The sequence below is a fragment of the Rhinocladiella mackenziei genome (assembly GCF_000835555.1).
Source record: "Rhinocladiella mackenziei CBS 650.93 unplaced genomic scaffold supercont1.2, whole genome shotgun sequence".
Classification (NCBI taxonomy): Eukaryota; Fungi; Ascomycota; class Eurotiomycetes; order Chaetothyriales; family Herpotrichiellaceae; genus Rhinocladiella; species Rhinocladiella mackenziei.
The window spans coordinates 3735821-3754088 of NW_013550603.1; the positions used below are offsets into that span (position 1 = coordinate 3735821).

The 18268-nt window shown below is 50.4% G+C and overlaps 6 protein-coding genes across 6 annotated transcripts; 1 reads left to right on the plus strand and 5 right to left on the minus strand.

Annotated features, from left to right (window-relative positions):
• Nucleotides 1-1766: 1766 nt before the first annotated feature.
• Nucleotides 1767-2120, plus strand: Z518_03118 (uncharacterized protein; the record flags this gene model as incomplete). The annotated part of the gene is made up of 1 exon (XM_013420144.1): nucleotides 1767-2120. The coding sequence occupies one exon, from the start codon at nucleotides 1767-1769 to the stop codon at nucleotides 2118-2120; it is 354 nt and encodes a 117-aa protein (XP_013275598.1).
• Nucleotides 2121-2387: 267 nt separating this feature from the next.
• Nucleotides 2388-4637, minus strand: Z518_03119 (uncharacterized protein; the record flags this gene model as incomplete). The annotated part of the gene is made up of 1 exon (XM_013420145.1): nucleotides 2388-4637. One exon carries the CDS (start codon nucleotides 4635-4637, stop codon nucleotides 2388-2390), a length of 2250 nt encoding a protein of 749 aa, XP_013275599.1.
• A 1483-nt stretch (nucleotides 4638-6120) lies between these two features.
• Z518_03120 (uncharacterized protein) lies at nucleotides 6121-7131 on the minus strand (the record flags this gene model as incomplete). The annotated part of the gene is made up of 1 exon (XM_013420146.1): nucleotides 6121-7131. The coding sequence occupies one exon, from the start codon at nucleotides 7129-7131 to the stop codon at nucleotides 6121-6123; it is 1011 nt and encodes a 336-aa protein (XP_013275600.1).
• Nucleotides 7132-7924: 793 nt separating this feature from the next.
• Z518_03121 (uncharacterized protein) lies at nucleotides 7925-10413 on the minus strand (the record flags this gene model as incomplete). Its single annotated transcript, XM_013420147.1, has 5 exons — nucleotides 7925-9801; nucleotides 9865-10029; nucleotides 10082-10207; nucleotides 10259-10334; nucleotides 10402-10413. 5 exons carry the CDS (start codon nucleotides 10411-10413, stop codon nucleotides 7925-7927), a joined length of 2256 nt encoding a protein of 751 aa, XP_013275601.1.
• Nucleotides 10414-11006: 593 nt separating this feature from the next.
• Z518_03122 (uncharacterized protein) lies at nucleotides 11007-13013 on the minus strand (the record flags this gene model as incomplete). Its single annotated transcript, XM_013420148.1, has 4 exons — nucleotides 11007-11616; nucleotides 11678-11974; nucleotides 12049-12510; nucleotides 12568-13013. 4 exons carry the CDS (start codon nucleotides 13011-13013, stop codon nucleotides 11007-11009), a joined length of 1815 nt encoding a protein of 604 aa, XP_013275602.1.
• A 1980-nt stretch (nucleotides 13014-14993) lies between these two features.
• Nucleotides 14994-16616, minus strand: Z518_03123 (uncharacterized protein; the record flags this gene model as incomplete). Its single annotated transcript, XM_013420149.1, has 1 exon — nucleotides 14994-16616. The coding sequence occupies one exon, from the start codon at nucleotides 16614-16616 to the stop codon at nucleotides 14994-14996; it is 1623 nt and encodes a 540-aa protein (XP_013275603.1).
• Between the last annotated feature and the right edge of the window lie 1652 nt (nucleotides 16617-18268).

Consider the following 18268-nt stretch of genomic DNA (forward strand, 5'->3'; position numbering starts at 1 on the left):
AGTCCATGTGCCCAACCGGACAGACGGAATCTTAATGGTCTCTCCATCAGCCACTTTGAGTGGGAAGTGTGGGAAATATGGGGGAAGAAACATGGTCACGGTCTTTTGAAAGGATGAAAGGGAAAACACCTACCGGTGACTGCGGCCTAATGTGGCAAGGCTGAGCGCAGGGAATGTGTTGAGCGCCGAGGAGTCACCTTTTTTGGTCTTCAGCCACCTGCTATATGAACGAGAGCCACTCGAGGCTGACGCCTGGGTAGTTCTCTCTACATCGGATCCGCACATCATACCGCTCAAGACGTCCGTTTCAGAATTGGCCCAAATGCCATCGATCGCCCTGAAGAATACAAGACCAAGTTCATCAAGGCCGGTCATGTCAGAGTCGAGTAGGAGGATGAACTGGGCACTGACAGAGGGTACGGACATCCATGGATAGCTGCGGTCCACGCAATGCACACAGAACATTCGATAATAGGACCCTGAGGGTGAGCTTGTTCTCGCGGAACAAAAGTAGGTAGCGATGCAGGGCCTGAGAAGCCGACGACAAATGTTGTCTCGTAGCAGCGCTCTGGTTCATCAGCGAAATAAAGGGTCCCCATTGACGTTGTGACTTTTGACTCTTGGTCATCACGCTCCTGGGTGTGGGGACTCATCTCAATGATATCAGGCTGCCTGTATCTAAGAGATCCCTACCAAAGTCCCTAACCTGCTTTATCACAATCGATCCTTTAGTTCTCGGGATACCCTTGCCGCGATTTGGCTTCTGACTGAGCAAGAGTCATGGAAGACGGGCTGATCCGGGAATCACCACTGTATCCGTACTTTGCGTAAGGGAGAAGAGAGGGGAAATATATTTTGTCCCGGGCCAAAACAGCGCGCATGATCTTCTCTGCGTAGCGGGTTCGGTGAATTGATTTCCCTTTCCGAAGAGCTTCCTCGACCTCATCCCCCTTTCCCCTCCATCAACTGCTTCACGACTCTGTATTTTACCAAAGGACCTCGCCAGCAATGTTCTTCCTCGCTGATGCTATTGGCATAGCATCTTGAATGACGTTGACCTGCGTTTTGGTCAGCCCGACATGATGCGGGAGAACACCAGCTGCACCAGTCGGGATTCACGAATTACCTTGTCACATTTCTCTCCAAGGCCGGCCAAGTATTGACCCTTATCCCCATTGGCTGAATCTTTGCCCATAACCAGGAAGCACTCTTCCTTTTTCAACAAAATTGGATACCAGACTTCATTATCCATGACTGCAAAGGTAACAGTTCTGATGACATGACTTGAATGAAGTGGAAGTCTCCCCCCAAATTTTCTTATCTATGCTACCCGGACAAAAGGGATGCATATCCCCTGCTTCCTCCGGCGATATCACCCGTAGGTCAAATTTGCGTCAAATCTCTTGACACACGCTTAATCTCCATCCCCATTTTATCCAATGATGATTGTCGCTTCCCAAGCTCATTTCTAGACCCTTGCAGAGGGTGCTCCTCTCCCTTGCAATGACACGAGTTGACCCAAGTTCGCAACAAGCAGGGAGGTAGCTTGGTCCTCTTTCAAGACATTCAATTGATCACAACTCTTGCCCACGTTTCCGGGAAAGAATCCTAGGACGAGTCGTCTATGCTAATGCAGCTGGCCCTCGAGGCTACTTCGGGTCGTCATTCGAATCTCTACCGTCGGTCCCGAATTCAAGACCGAAGAGGGTAACAATGACTGGGTTTTTGATAACTACCCCTGAACCGCTCCCTCCACCGATGGAGACATGTCCTGGGACTTCCACGTCAATGCCCCTGAATCCGTCCATGCGTTGATGTTCCTCTTCGGTGACTGCGGCACCCCTACCTCTCTCCGCAACATCAACGGTTACAATGACCACACGTACAAATTCACAAAGAAAGATGGATCCTTCCACTACGTCAAGATCCATATCCGCGCCGACGGAGGCGTAAAGAACCTCACCAACGAAGAAGCCATCAAACTTGCCGGCGCCATCAACTACATCTTCGAAATCGCACAAGCCGCATTTTCCCCCGACATCATGGTCTCCGGCATCGAACCTAGCGCCGAACCCACACTTCAAGGTCGTATGTTTGCCTATCTCGGCGCGGCCCGCTAACTAAGGGGGGTTTTAAAACTACCCAATGCTGTCCACCAATGCCGCCTTCTCCCCTGTCTACGTTCTCACCGAGCGCGACGGCTTCATGAACTTCTCCGCCAACTACAACGCCAAACCCCAGCTACCGACATAGCGCCATCTAAGCAACTTCTTCCCCCTCTATTTTAGCAGTTTACACAAGTTTAGTTTTCCAAAGCTTTATTGTATTGATGATCACGTTGGCATTGACATAAACACTCCCATTCAAATGAGCTGGGTGATGGGAATCTAGTCCAAGATCAGGATCGGATCCTCTTTCCCGCCACTTCCTTTACCTCCTCCTGCTGCTCCTGTTCCTGGGTCTAAGTCCGCGCTCTTCTTCAACGGTCTTTTGCCCTTACCATTCTTCGCCTTTGTCATCACCTTCATGTCTCCACTGATACTCACGGACGCCGGTGCGGAAACCCGGCCTTCATCTACAGGCCCTGGCGTCGCCACCGTGACACGACGAGCTTCCGCACTCCTGGTCACGGCGTTTTCTACGGCTACTTTCTTTCCACTGGATCGCGGAGTCAGGTCGTTTTGGATCTTGCCCCTCGTGCACCTAGAAGGTATCGGTGTCGATGTTGGGGGCTGTGAGTTGGGGGATTCGGCCACAGCAGCGGAAATGGAAAGTTGTCTTCTCGATGGCTTGGTCGCCGTCGGAGACGAGGGAATCGAGGGATCAGAGCCGAGTGTAAGATCTCCTGGCTCGAAGATATGGTGTTGAGGTTCAAGCACAGTACGACATGCTGGCGATGTGGGCCTTGATGTGCTAGCTGGTGAATTTGCGCTCCTTGCAGTACTTGGAGAGAGTTGAAAATCTGCTTTGATGTTTTTCTCTAGAGCGGAGGATGACCTCTGCTTCATTGTCGGACTCGTTTGCTTCTGTTCTTCCTCACTTTCGTGCCTGGAATCGTAGCTCTGCCCGGGAAATCGGTCTCGATCAGACGTCGCCTCATCATCCGGTGTCACTGCCGTGTCGATATCCTCATCGTCACTGTTGGACACTGCTCCTGAAGTCTTCGACTCCGCTTTCCATTCCGATGTTGTTGAGGAACGGGCTCTCCTTGAGCTCAACTTGTCACTGCCACTACGACCAGCGCAGGTCGACGAGCGCGAATCTGACGGTGTGGCTTGGTTGGCATCCTGGAGAACATGACGAGTGCCGGTGGATGCACTTGGCTCTCGGGCCTGAGATCGACGACGACGACTTCTGTCATCGACTTCTAGTGGATTGTTTTCATTTTCCTTTCCTCGCCGTAATTGAGCCTTTGACGCCGAAGACTCTCGAGGTGTTGACGGTCTCCTTGATGAAGGATTAGAGGCTCTATCTGTTACACCTCTAGAACCAGGTCTCTCTTTCCTGCAACGAGCTCGTTCGGATGGTGTCGGAGGATCATCATATTTTCCAGTCCCTGATGATGGGGAAGTCTTGGACGTTAATGTACTTGATCCTTCTGCTGAGGGAGCGTTTGACCGAGTTGGAGATGGGGATATTCCTTTGTGTTTGCCATGCGCTGAGGGAAACAATTGCCGCCTGGCATTCCCGAAATCTGAGTCCAGACTTGGCGCTCCTTGCAAATCTTCTGGTGTTGCTGTGGTGGGTGTCGACTGGCTCTCCAGCGATGGAGTTTCGATGTCTGGTTGATCTGCCATTTCAACATCATGTTGAACGACAGAATCGTCTAATGACTCGTCCTGGAGTCCCTCTTCGCCTCGATGAGCATTTCTCAACTCGGCGGTTTCTGATCCATTTTCAGGTGTATCTGTCCCTGTCTCATCTTTCTCGCTGATCAGATGCAAACATTGATCATGGTCAACCCAGGTGTCACCATTCGAATCAGTCAAGAACAAACCAATATTTTCTCTGCTGACAGTCTCGATTTTAATACCAGTGTGGAAATCTAAAAACGTCCATCGAACGCACTCAGGTCGGAGTTTCTCTCCCTGATATGGCTTCACTTTGGTCATCCAATTGACCCAGTAATCAATAACATTCCTCGCTTTTTCCGGGCTGATTTTGAACCATTCATAATGCTGTTTCTTGCAGGGGGAATTGGATTTACAGGACGATTCCCTATAGCGAACTTTTCCAAGATCGACGTGAATGAGAGATTCAACTCTTTTCGCACAGGGAGTATGATGAGAGGAATATTTTAGTGTGTACTCTAACTTGCATGATCGCTTCCACGATCGCAAGCGGTCTTCGGGCGTTTCGGTCGTGTATCCAATTTTGACGAAATTCGGATCATCAGGTCGTTGCAACATATAAATGAAGCCATCGTTAATTTCCTTGGGGTATAAGGGTTTAACTATAGCCAGATGGAGATTGCTTTTTCGTTCGGGGGCATTATACGGGAGAAATTGAAATGGTTCCTTCTGACTTCCTTTGGGTCTTTTCTTTTGTGACGATGGTCTAGTGCCCTTTGGGGTGACTTCAGCAGAGCTTCTTGGAAGTTGTTCTTGAGCAGGTTCGGCGTCTTGTAAAGAATCCATTTGGTGAGGCAGTAAGTCTTCATTTTCGGAACACTCATCTGCAGATTCATGGAATTGTCCTGGGAGTCGACTGGATTTTCGTCGAAGAGAAAGAAGTGGCGCTATGGTTTTGACCTGGTATTTTTGCTTCAACTCATTTTCCCATCTTTGAGCCATCTCGATGACCTTATCTTTAAATTTTCCATGAGGCCGACAGTGACAGAGGAGCGAGTATTCATGTAGCATCGAGGGAAACACCGGATCATCGGGTGAAGTGGAAAGGATTGCACGACGATAGGTGGTTGCCAAAAGTCTCGCATCACTACCGATTAAGTGTCCGCATCTTCTCTTCTCGGGAGCCCGTCGGGCTTTTTTTTTCTCAGATATATTTATTCCCTTTGACTTTGGAGAACTAGTCGTGTCCTTTCCCCCAATCAACGCCACACAATAGAAAGGTTGGTCCAGGGTATTGATGTTGTTAAATGACCTTTCCCAGTCCCCGAGCAGGTGCTTCAAAATTTTAATGCTCAGATCCGACCGAAAAGAAAGGAGCAAGATTAATATGCAGAGATATGCGTAAGTCCCTGGGAAAGCCATTGTGGTGTCGGATGAAAGTGCAGGTGTCCAGAAGTTACGAGCAGAAGCTGCTGTATCGGCTGATAAATATCTGGTTGGGCGCCAAAAGTACAACGTGCCATGGCGTACGGCTTGAAGACATTGGGGCTGGTACAATTGACCTGTTTCAACCCTGCAGTGGTGGCTGTGATAGCAGGGATTGGCATCACCATGACCGCCAGGTCGCATAAGCCCCCTCCAACTGAAGGTTTAAAAGAGAAAGCCTAGACCGGAAAGGCAGAAGCATTTTGTCGACGTAAGTAGCTTCATTTAGTAAAAAGAATTCGGGTGAATTGGAAGATACTCATACATTCATAGTCCTTCCTGTATATATACACAAAGGCGCTCACCTTGCGCATCGTTGAATACCAAACTGGAAAACTCAAGCGTAGAGCTGATTGATTGTGAGGCATATCTTACAAGTGGAGTTGGTGGCTTGTCGTGGTCTTTGTAGCCTGTTCTGTCAAGGGGGCGGGCGACTCAATTGATGGGGCCGGAAATAAGTTCTTCGCGGAAAATCGGCTCGTTGGATACCCTTTAACGTCAACAAGAAATGGCCATCCTATCATCATATCCCTCCCCAAATCCCCGGTGGGACTTTTTGCCGGCATCCAGTTCTAAAGAGGATGAGGGCTTAAGCCACAGGGTAGCATTGGAGTCCAAAGAGTTCCTTGGTGCTTCTGGTCGGGAAGGGGTCGGTCCTCGATCCTGAAAACTTCACCTTCTGGCTTCGGATTTTAACGACCAGGATGTTGACCCGTCTCAAATGTTTTGATCCTGGTGTCTAATCTGCAGCCAAATGCGACAACTTCCAACAGTCGGCGCGGTTTCTGCAAACCTCCTAGGCGAATGGAACTTCCCACAAAGATTGATAACCTTATAACCCTATTCATCTTGGTGGAGGGTTAAAGGTCATGCCAGTTGGAGCCACATATCCTTCTTTCTTTGTGCCAGAAGGTTTCCTGGCCCGTTCTTCTCGAAATTTGACTTCCTTCTCGTCTTGAGCGACAACACAACAACAGCAACAGATACCCTTCAGGCAATCACCGGCAACATTCCCAGCCTCCGTGTTCATATTGTAAGTTTTGCGCACTCGCGTGTGCTGAATTGCAGCCAGTACACCATTGAATCCACAGAGGATTCCAAAGGCTATACATGAACCATTGACCGCGGTATACCCTAGCAGATTTGTTGGATCTTTTCTTTCCGCTCGCAAGCTTAATCGGTATTGGGTTTTCCCGTATACCATGCACGGACAAAAGAGCCCTGTTAAGCAGGTTGAAGGCTCGGCGCAAGAACAAAGACCATGTTGCCATGAGCCACCCCGTATCGTTTGCGGGCTAGGAGTAAATGTACTGACTGAAAATGAGGAGGGGTCGGTCGGAGGAGGAACAATGGCCATGTTCGTACTTTGCCGATTGGGAGGTTTGGGAGTAGCCGGAGTCAAAGGATTCAAATCGGGGACAATTGGTCCTGTTGGTTCATTTTCGGGATTCGGAGGTTGCTTTGCAGGTTCGGGAGGCTGAGGTTGAGGAGATGATTGTTCCTGAAGCAGTTGTGTTTGCGGTGCTGGAATCAGTTGTGCCGTGTGAGCGCTATAATGTCGTGAATCTGGTACATATGGTTGTTGGTGTTGATGTTGCTGTTGCGCAACGGCAGTATCTTGCCCTTGATACGGGTATCCTCCCACAGCGTACCTGTATGGTTCCATTGTTTGTCCTTGCTGATTGGGCATCTGTGTCGGTGCCGGAGCATTCGTCCCTCGTCTTGTGTTATTGGCCCAAACTCGACTCTCTTCTTCTGCCGGCGTGTCCATCCAAGAAAAGCGGTTTTCGGGAGGTTGTTGAGGTGCTTGCAGTGAAGTAGGAGGGCGAACTCGAGGATATTCGTAGGTTTTCATTTTCACAGGTTTATGGGCAGCCAGCTGCCGTCGTATGATCGTAGATTTTCAGTTCGTGAATCGTAAGCAATGACGTCAAGAGGGGCCTAACCGTTCTATATTCAAGCAATAACTGGGAATTTTTGTATACAACGCCGACGCAAACAGAAAGACGGAGACGAGGATGAAGATGAAAAGAAGATGTCGATTTACCTTGTGACCTTAGCATCGCCTCCTTCGGCATCGGTGAGAGCTCGCCTGAAGTCCAGGAGGCTATTCACGGTTCCCGCTCATCGTCACCGGTGCTTGGAGCCATCACCGTCGACGATTGGACTGTCGGAGCTCGAGCTTGACCCTCCGGCAAAATCGGGGCGCTTATGGGAAACAAAAATAGGACCCATCGAGTGCGTGCCAACACGAGTTGGCGGTAAGCCACAGACGATTCATGAAACAAGCGACCTAATGAGAGATTTGCCGCCAGCCAGAAGAAGCGTGGAAGCGCTGAGGAGAGAGAAATAACGTTTTTGGTGGTAGAAGGAAAACTTTGTTTGCGCGTCTGTTGCCCATCATGTTCGTGTGCGCGTCCCCCCCGTTTATGCGTCCCCCGTCCATCCACGGCGCTTACGTGTGACTGGAATCTTTCTCATCACTCAGCCTCTGGATGCACATCAGGAACATCACCCTTCAGCCTCACTTAGCCGTATTACTCGGTTCACCGTTCTTCCGTACCGCTGACAATCTAGATCTCGATGTATGTCTTTAAATACGAGGCATTCCATTTAAACTTGGTTAACAAAAGATGCGTATTTACAAGTCACAGTTCCCCTTGATGACCCGATTCTGAATCCTCTGGCTCATCCTGATCAGGTCGCCACAAGTCAGGACTACCAGGTTTCAAGTTCACCGTGGGTAGCTCAGCCATATGCAGTTTGGCACTGCCATGCGGGCGTAACTCTACTGGGAATGCTCTTCCTGTACAATTCCGTTGTCCTATCAGTGGCGGATTTGGTGCAAATCCATCTTCGAACCCCCAGTCAATAGCACAGGCCAAGCCTGAAATGCTGACCGGGGGTGCTTCTTCGTTCCAGATTGGATTTGGTAACCACTCGGCGTAGCGATTTGGATATTCGAAGAACTTCAGCGTTGATATGTCAATGGCCACGTTCCAGGGGTCTCGGGGGAAAATTTCCCAGTCGTTGGCTTCAGGCGGAGCGGTTGTTCCGGGATATCCGGCCGGTCGAGAGGCTTCGTATTCTCCTGCAACCGGTAGTGCATATAGTAAAGCCCCATGATATATCGACACGGTATCATTAGCCCGGGGCTCGATGCGCAGTCGGGTACCAAACCAAACCTCCACGCGGGTTCGTCCAGCTGGAATTATCATGGTATGCAACCCGGTGGCATTATCCGGGTTCAGATGATGTCCTTTTCCGGAATCAACCCACACTCCACTCTCATCCAGTACGGCCCAGGAAGGTACCCGGAACGAAAAGCGGAAAGCCGACCTGGCCTTGATCTCGTAGTTGAGATAGGTCGTAAATGGATAGTTCGTTTCACATCGAATTCGTACACTATTGCGCTTCATCAAAGTGGCGCTGACGTGGGATGGTCCAAGTAGAGCATGTGCCAGTCCGTCTTCTCCGACCTTGACAAACATTGCCGGGACAAACTTGGAATACCCTTGCATATTAACGGTGCAGCATGGGAAATTTGGTTCTGTGCCGAACGTTTGACCCCAGGGCCCGACATTCCAGAAAGGCGACCGGTCCAAGCGATGACTGATGGGTTGATTTGTCTGGGCGACGTATTGATGAGCCCACCAGTGAGGCATCAACATGACCGGCAGAGCATTGTAAGCGGCCAATTCGGACTTGTCGGCAAAGTCACGATCTCCCACAGCCTGGTAGAGATAGTTCAAAGAGAACATGGACTCCACCACACTGCAAAGTTCGGTGCCTCGGACGGGACTGAGACCGGCTTCACGTTCATCGCCGATAACAGCCCCGGATGGGGTTCCATGGTACTGGAAAGTCCAGTTCACCCCGTTTCTGGTGGTATTAAGCAAAGAATCGTCATGAACCAGCCTTCGCATCACTGCGCCCCATTTGAGTCCCTGGCCCGCATTGACACCGTGGATATAAGGGAACAAGCTGCGAGTCAGTTCGATCGGGAAGAGATCGAGGTCGTCTTTCAGGAAATGGTCTTCATGAAACCAATATGACCAATCGTACGCCATTTCGTACATGTGCACCATGCAGTGATGAATTTTCTTTTCATTTCCCATGGGATATTTCTCGTAGAGCCATTGCAGGGCGAGGACCATGTCCGCAGCACGGGACCGGCCCCACTGCTCATCGAATTGATCACCGGGTTTCCAGACATAACCTTGGTGGTGGTCCGCGAGCATATCGTGCATTAGACTCACAAAGCGGTGCATCGCAGGTAGGATCATAGTCTCTCCGAGTTCCGGTTCGGCTTCCACCAGCTGAATGAATCCTAGAAAGAGAGGATACCGGGCCCAAAAGTTTCGACGAGAAAGATCTTCTTCTGGTCCCAGCCAGCCATCTGACTGTTGGTGGCTGATGACCCAATCCGTGACACGAAGAATATGATGCTTGAGTCGTGCGTTGTCGGTAATCCACGCCAATGGAACGAGGGCGTTGTAGGAGTACGGCCACGCTTCGTTCAGCCCTGAAAAGACCTCAGCATCTGATAACTGGGTAGAAAAAGTTGGGGGAGGGGGTCCGCACTCACAGGAATACTCTTGATCTCCTCCCAGCCAAGGAGCATCCTTAACTAGGCGATAAAATTCATGCAAATGGCCCGGTAGACCACTCGCCATCAATTCTGTCTGTTGACGAAGCCATCCCAGCGGCCGCACCGCACCCAAGGGAAGAGGCTCGAATTTCAACGGTAGCACTGCCGAATCAGCAGATCATTTCCAGGGGATTCAGGGATGGAAATTTCTTACAGGTCGAATTATAGGAGTCAGGCTCTCTAATAGGCTGCTGAGGATCATCTTTAGGGGTCCGGATATTCCATGTCGACCTTGCGTAATTCACGTCTTGGTCGTGCAGCCATGATTTATGACCATATGCTGGGAAGTGGTGAGGATGGCGTCAATGATGGTGAATTAGGAAAACCGTACCTGCGTCTTCCCCGCTCTGAGCGGGATCTAAGAAGGGATCTAAGGGCTGCTGGGCGCTCAGAACATGTGCTTCAGCCTGGATACGAAGTGAACCCTGCAGGAACAACAGGGAAACAAAAAGGAAGAAAAACACAAGTCTATACAACGAAGGCCATTTGTGCAACATGATTTAGGGCGGTCGAGTAGGAGAGAAGTCTGCGCCTGCACAGACGGTAAGAGAGTCTAAAAGGAGGAAGGAAAAGGGATCGACAGACAAATTTACGGTTTCTGGCGGCCTTAGAATCGCGAATTGGAGACACTTGATTGCATCATTTTCGTGGTCACGCGCCTCGCAACTGCAAAAGTTTTTACCCCAGACTTGGCATGTGTACACATGTAAATGTACTTGTGCCTAACACCACGACCAATAATACATGGGAAATTGGGTTTGGGTACTTCAAGGCATGTAACTGGGGACTAACCCACTACAACAAGGTGGTAACTTGACCCAGGCCCATTCATCGTGATGTGATCGAGCTCTTGCATGAGTATTTGGACCATTTACTGCCTAGAAATGCTGTCTCATACCTTTGAGGCAATTTATCAGCAACTTGAATCAAACACTCGTGGTCAATCAACGGCTCTTCTCCTACAGACCAGACATGCGTCCTCCATTCCACTCCATCTGACACCATCACTATATCTCCATAGCACACATGCGCTGCACCTCCCTTCTCCTTTCTCCGCCCTTCTCTCCGCCTCTTTCTCGTCACCCAGTAGGAGAACTGCACCGCCACGCCGACAAGTTGGGAGAATTCTCATAGGCATCGATCATCGTCGTGAACCCAGCGTACAAGCCGAGGATACACGTGACACATGAGCCGAGATAGTAAATGAGATCGAAGAGATTCCACAAGAGCTCTTTCTTGAAACCGCGGATCCAGCGCTTAATGCCGCTGTCCACGCGATTAATTCGGCCTGTAGCCGGATCGAAGGTCTCCTGAGGGAGGATGGCATCGCGCTGGGTCTTGAAGCCAAGCATCAGGAAGGGAGGGAATGTGTAAGTGAATTGTAGAATGCAACCGGCGCCGACGATAACGATCCATGTGTTGATTTGGGGCACGGAGGAGGCGACAATCCATGCGGTTAGCCAGTAAACGGGCACAAACACCACCCAGATCCATTTGCCCGTTTTGGTCTCCAGAGCCGGGAAGTTGAGAAGGTCCCGGCCAAGATTGTTGTAGAGCACTTTAATCCCGATGTTGCCGTAGAGCACCGCGGCAATGATACCAGTGATCAGACCGATGATATTGCATGCTGTCTGCCAGCCGTATGGTGAGACGCCTTGGTATGAGACGTTGTAGACATATTGCCCTTGCCTGTTCGAGGAATTAGAATATTAATCCCACGTTGGGGGGAGGGACTGGGGATTCGACTCACATGCAGTACGAGTAGATGCCGTAGACCATGTAGCAGGCATAGATGAGGATATCGGCACACAGCAGACCTTTCCAGAAATCCATGGGTCGACGCATCTCAGCCATCAGCTCAACGAACAAGGTGGCTCCACCGAAAGAGAAAACGGCGTTCATCAAACCATTGACATTGTCGACGATGTCCAGGCCCGGGGGAGCGGAGCCCGAGACTTGAATAGGGTCAGGATGGTTAACGTCAAAGTCAGGGTGCGACGCTGCATAGAGTTCATAATTGGGGTCCGAGTGGGCCATGACACCCATGCTGAAGTTGATATGTTAGCTGATGAACCTTACGTTTTCGCCGAAGGAGATGGGAAAAGAGAGCAGGTCACTCACGTAGCGAAGATGATGAACAAGTTGAGGAACACGGCGCAAGAAGCTAACCAGCCGAATCGCTGAAGAGTTCGAATTTGTCCGACCAAGCATCCGGCAATGGCGCAGACCACAACGCAGACAATGAAGCACAAATTACCCTTGGACAGCTGGCTGATGGACTGGCCACTGCTGAGGACAATCAAGGCGACATTCAAGAAGAACTGGAAGGACTGCAAAAAATTGCATGTGTGTCGGAACCAGGGTCCATAAACACGGAGGGCAATGTCACCGTAGCCTTTCATCGGATGGCGGTCGCTGTCGAGTTGGATGAACAGACGCCAAAGTTGATATCCGCTGTAGCCGGCCAGAGCTCCGAAGACTGTGAAGAGCGCAACACCGGGTCCGAGACCCATTTGACTGAAAGAGTAACCTGTGCTGAAAGGGCCGAGAATATCGGTCGTGATCAGATAGAAGACAGCACCCCTGAATTCGTTAGTGGGACATGAAAGTCCACGCAGCCGCAGAGGCTGGTATTCATACCAAGTAGCTGTTCTCGCAGCCCGTGATGCCTGGATCCACTCGTCATCAGAGATAGGCATAGGAGGATACGCTCTCTTTTCGTATGCCGTCTTTTCATCGGCTGGATCAGAGGGAGTCTTTTCCATCTGTCCTTCTCCTTGGGCGCTGATAGATAGTCGTGGCTGTGGAACAACACGGTGCTCCACCTGTTGGCGAAGGATCTTCTCATTGATGAAAGTCATAACTGGACCGGGACCCGCAATGTAATCACTTCCTGGTCCATAAAGACGGTCTTCTTCTGCTCGAGACATCTTTGCATAGTGCAGATATTCCTCTAGCGGGATGCTGGAATCATGGAGCTTCTGCAGCACCCTAGTTGGGTAAGTGGTCTGGTCTCGGCCGTCATTGCTGAGACGAGGATCATCCACAGCCCCAATGCCAGATATTGATCCTAGACCGCTGGCCATCCAGTTCACCGTCGAAAATAAAACGATTGAGAAGGTCTTGTTGGCACGGCACGTGGGTTCAATCAGGCCAGGTGGAAAGACGAAGAACAATCCTGGACTTTATACACGCTCGATAGGGCGCTTGGTGACAAGCAGGAAAAGCTTGTCACCCTCGATTAAAAGGTTACACTCCATACGCCTACCTAAAATAGCCCAATCAGGAGAAATGTTGGGTCGTCATCACCAGTCTGATACACTGTCCGTGGCCAGGATCCCACAACTGATAGGACGTGACTTTGTAATTGGCTTATTTCCCACAATGAGGAGGGTAAACGTGCCAGTGTGATAGTGCTGAGGGAGGCAGGGAACGGAGTCTCTGCGACACAAAACCGCGATGGCAATGGGATGTTCGATTTGATAGGACTCAGGAGGAAGACCGGCTCAAAAGACGGATCGCGTTTTGATAAGATCAAATGGGAGCTGGGAATGATCAGTGAAACCATCTTGGATGCCGAAGGACAATTGAAATCATGCGACAGAGACCCCTTAGAACGGTGATACCGTAACGCAATCAGGAAGGTACAATAAATTGATAATGGGGCCCCACGGACGATTCTCTTGGAGTGGCAAGGATTGTCCTAGAAGTTAAGTCGAACCACCCCAGTCAGTTTTTGTCAACTCGACTGATAAGTTGTCCCGTCGTATAACAACCCTTGTATGGACGGTCGTGGTGGTCTTTGGTCTCTTAGCTTGCGAGGCTGCGAGTGAGTGGTGGGTCGTCTGCTGCCTTAGTTGATAATGTTTTGCAGGGATTGTTCGGTCTTCCGTCAAATGGTTCCCCAATCTCCAAACGTCATTCGGCTCCCTTGGCGCTTTCAGTGTGTGCCCGAATGCAACTTTGTAGGCTTCAAGAATTGCGGAAAACAGGTGCTAAGCTTCGCCTCAAAGCTTGTCTGGAGGGCATCCTTGAACCAGTCAATGCGGCATGATGAGAAAAATGTCATGGATTCGCTGCAATCGCAGCATACCGGCTCTTCTGGGGAACAAACCGGCCCCCAGCATCTTCTGCTGTTGTAGGAAAGCGAAGAACGTTCAGACGCGGTTGTGCTCTGACCGGAGTCCCTCATGCCGCGTTACGTGGTGTCGGGACTAAACTGCCCGTTGCAAGCGAGCCATCCGGTGCATGACTAGCCGTTCTGTGGCTTGGTTGTCCTTTTCGTCCGATGTTCCCGGTGGATACACAAGGCGAGTGATCAGCGCATTTCACCGGATTATTCGGTGCCTCCCAAGATGCATGAGTGCTTGAGGAGATCCCCGGATAGGCTTCTGGAATATCAAAAAGGAAGAGGAGTTGTATGCGATGCAATTTAAGGAAGGTTGCACTGGGCGATGGATTTGGGTTGGTTATTAGATAAGAGGCCCTGCATGAAAAGACGACGTTCAGTAGCTAGACAAGCAAGTTCACCAATTGTGCGTGAGACATCTTTCTAGAAGCGGAAATTTTGAGTAATATCGGTACGAACCGCACCAACTTCACGGAACATGTGCTAGAGGGAGATCGGTATCCATACCGCTCTTTAGAGTAGATTGTTGGCAAATGTCCTGCCGCGGCACAATGTGGTTTCGTTTCGAAGCTGGATGGTACTTGTACATGGAGAAGAAGCATCCGGCTGTGAACAGGGATGAGGACCCTGTACCCGATATACATGTGTGCCAGGTCATTGTATAGTTTTGTGATATCTGCGATTAGGAGCTCACGTGGCGTTCAAGCAGACGGCACCGCTTTAAAACCACCTGCTGGCGACTCGATAAAGACGGAGGGCACCCCTATGACGAGGGCTTCAGGGACTCGCCTTGGTGAGAACTACCTACATCAAGACAGTAAAATCACCAACCTCGCCGTCGAGGATGGGATGCTCCCTCTGGACCGCACATTATATTCTGTGCGTCATCTGGAGGACTGTTTCAACTCCCTAGGGCCGACCACCCATCGAATTGCTCTCATTCGCACACGAAACTATCTTTGACGTTCACATCACCTCCCTTGTACACTAGTTTCTTTGGATAGCGGCACAAGTCTCGCTGGACCTCGACGTTGTGCATCGTGGTGGCTGCGGGCAATACATCTGGTGCCTTGTCGCGCTCAACCCAGGAGATGAGTGCCTCAAACGGATCTGTGGGCATCGGTCCGACGCCACCAAAACAGTGGCCAACCCCGGGAGCCAGGAAAAGCCTGTAGAATTCGTCGACAGCTTTGGGCCCACCGAACTTCTCCTCAACCTTCTCACGAAAGCGAAACATACCAGGAGGTGGTATGTACTCATCCGCAAGCCCAAACCAGGTGAGCAGCTTTCCCCCTCTGTGTCTGAACTCGGTAAGATCGTATTGCTCGTCGCCCCAAAGGGGATCAAGCCTAGACACTGATTCGTCAAAGGCCTTGAAGTATTCCGGGTAAGTCATCTTAGTCATGTCGTAGCTAGCGTTGCGCATTGCCAGATATTTGACCCAGTTCTCTCCTGCCACAAACGGCTGGGGTATTCTCGCGCCGTCTTCAGTGAGAATGGTATGCGCTGTCGCAAAAAATGAGGCGCCTGGGGCTAAACCCCACCAAAGCTGCTTCCCGTCGTCGGTGCGCGGCCCTTGCAGGATCTTGGAAACGATGTCTGCGTGGACAGTTGTGATAGTAAGATTTGTCGTGTGACGACAGGCCACTCTTTTCCCAACCAAAGTCAGGGGGTCGAACTCCATACAACCCTCCTCACACAGTATCTCGGTTCCAACTAGAGACACTGGGTCGAAAGGGCAGGTTTCGAGAATCTCGTAATCGGAGATGAGGCCGTCGGCAACGCCGTCAAGGGGGTCGCATTCGGCAATGATGGCTTTGTGGTATGCCTCAAAAACGCAAAACGGAGGGACCTCGTCCGAGTTTCTCATAACGACTGGAGCCCAGACGTCGGCTGGTGCAAAATGAGCGATGCTGAGTGCCGGTGCGATTGCCAGGATCCCGTCAAAATCGTACGGGTACTTGGCGGCTGCCGCGTAGCCTTGTCGACCTCCCTGCGAGCAGCCGTGCCAGTATGAATAGGATGGTTTCACACCATAGAATTGCTTGATGATATCTTTGGAGACTATAGCCATATCATGGATAGAACGCCACGCCAGATTCAGCATCAGATCCTCATTAGCCGAGCCATCTTGTTTCAGAGCCCACTCCCCGAGCTGGGGATTGACTGTGTGATTTAATGTGAGTCCTCCCTCAGTTGAAGATGCTGCCAAACCGGCTGCTACCGGACCGACCAGCATAGGTTCACCAATTCCAGCTGCTAGACCTCCTCCTCCCGTAGCTTGGTATCGGCCATTCCACCCAGTCAGCGGCAGCCAAACAGTCACATAGACCGTGTCGTTTGCGATCGGGTGTGTCAGCGCCACGGTCACATTGCAGAAGCTTAGGTCTGTGATTTCCGTGGGACTGAACAGAGGTACTGCTGGATAATTAAAAGAATGTACCTCTGCTGCACTCATGTTGACCACCGCAGCCCCAGGTACAATTGGAGGTATCAAGCTTGCGCATTGCGTGCCAAACATCTGGCCGCCGACCACCAGTTGAGAGGAATCAAGCTCCATGATGTTATAATCTGCGCTGATGGGAGAAGCACTGATGCGATGTCTGACGGCCGTCGTTGCGAGATATTTCTAGTGGATTTGTAAATGAACTCAGAACTCGTATCCGTACATACCCCGTCGGGTCCAACCACGCTAACCTGGTTGAGCATATTTTCACCTTCCAAATTGGGCTACATTTCAAGATCCTGCAGGTCTCTGGTTTTTTCCCGCGAAGTGCCATCCCTGCCCCCATAGTGGCTTCACCAGCTTTACGACAAAGAAAAAGACTAACGAAGGTAAAGACGCCTGATGGTGTTCTCATTCGCATAGGTCGACTTTTCTGATAACAATTGACGGATTGAAAGAGGCTCACGGCAGGTTCACTCCCTACCCTCCTCTCAATCTCTTCGAACATTGGAATTGTGTGCGCATGCCACCGCAATGGGAGACATTGATAGCACGAAATCCAGCCCCCAGAACATTGTGAGCCCTATTTGGCGCTCAGGCATATTTTGTACGTCTAGACACGGGAACACTGCATTATTACTGCACATGAAATTGTCTTGCAGGAAAGGCTAATGGCCGTGATTTATGTAAAGAAAGCAGGGTTGTATTCTGTACGGGCTGGGTCAGGAAACATTGTTAGCGCTCAAGCAAAAGCACTCGTACTCCCGCGTGCTGACGAGAGCTGGGTCAGATCGACTATGTTATGTGAGTTTGATGAATAACTTCTGCCCTCCCTTTTTGGATAAGGAAATTGACGCCCAGAAAATTGCAGATGCGGTGCCGCAGGAAACTCTCTTCCCTTTATAGCGCTAACCTCCTGCTCACTCATCATCTTGTACATGGCAATGCAAGAGAACTTAATTGCAGTCTCCCCGATGCAGGCACCACGTTCGGAAACGGTGGGCCTATCATCTTCATCAGTGCTACGATCGGGTATACCGGGGGTTGCCATCTCAAATTCATGCCGTCGCTGCAAAAGCTGGGGTCGATGCGTTGACCGTCTAATTCGCGATAGAGCTAGGTCCTCGAGGAGTCACGAGTAATGTGATAGCGCCGGGGATGATTTCTGGAACAGAAGGAACAGACTGGTTGATCAAGGATTCAAGCAAACAACAACTCGCAAAGAGTGTTTCTAATGCAACAGTCTATCTGCTGTCGGACGCAAGCTCCTGTGTCAACGGCGAGATACTCGTTGGTAAGCACACTGACGGAGTCAGACTCCTATACGAAGAAGCAAGCTAACTTGACTTCCAATGTGGGCAGTTGATGGTGGCGCCTGGCATGGATTTTACCTATCCAGACTTTTTATTCTCGAATTATATAGTGGAAGGGTTAAAGAGTCCTCCTCTACAGCTTGAATATTTCTTCACACTCCTACATATATTTTGCTGCTACACGGCGCCACTTGAAGGACTTGGAAGAACCCTCAAACTTGCCCAACTCAGAACTTATTTCCTGCGAAGACCTAGGAATCTATGCCACACCGAAAATCCCATAAGCGAGATCGACTTGTACCAACATACAACCTGCCCGACAGTGATACGGAGAGTCATTTCAAACCAAGCTATGACCATCTACTCAGACAAAGTATCTGAACCATGCAATGCTCTGCTAGCTCAATCCGCATCTTATCCCCGTATTGGGCCCCATATTGTAAGGATTCCACC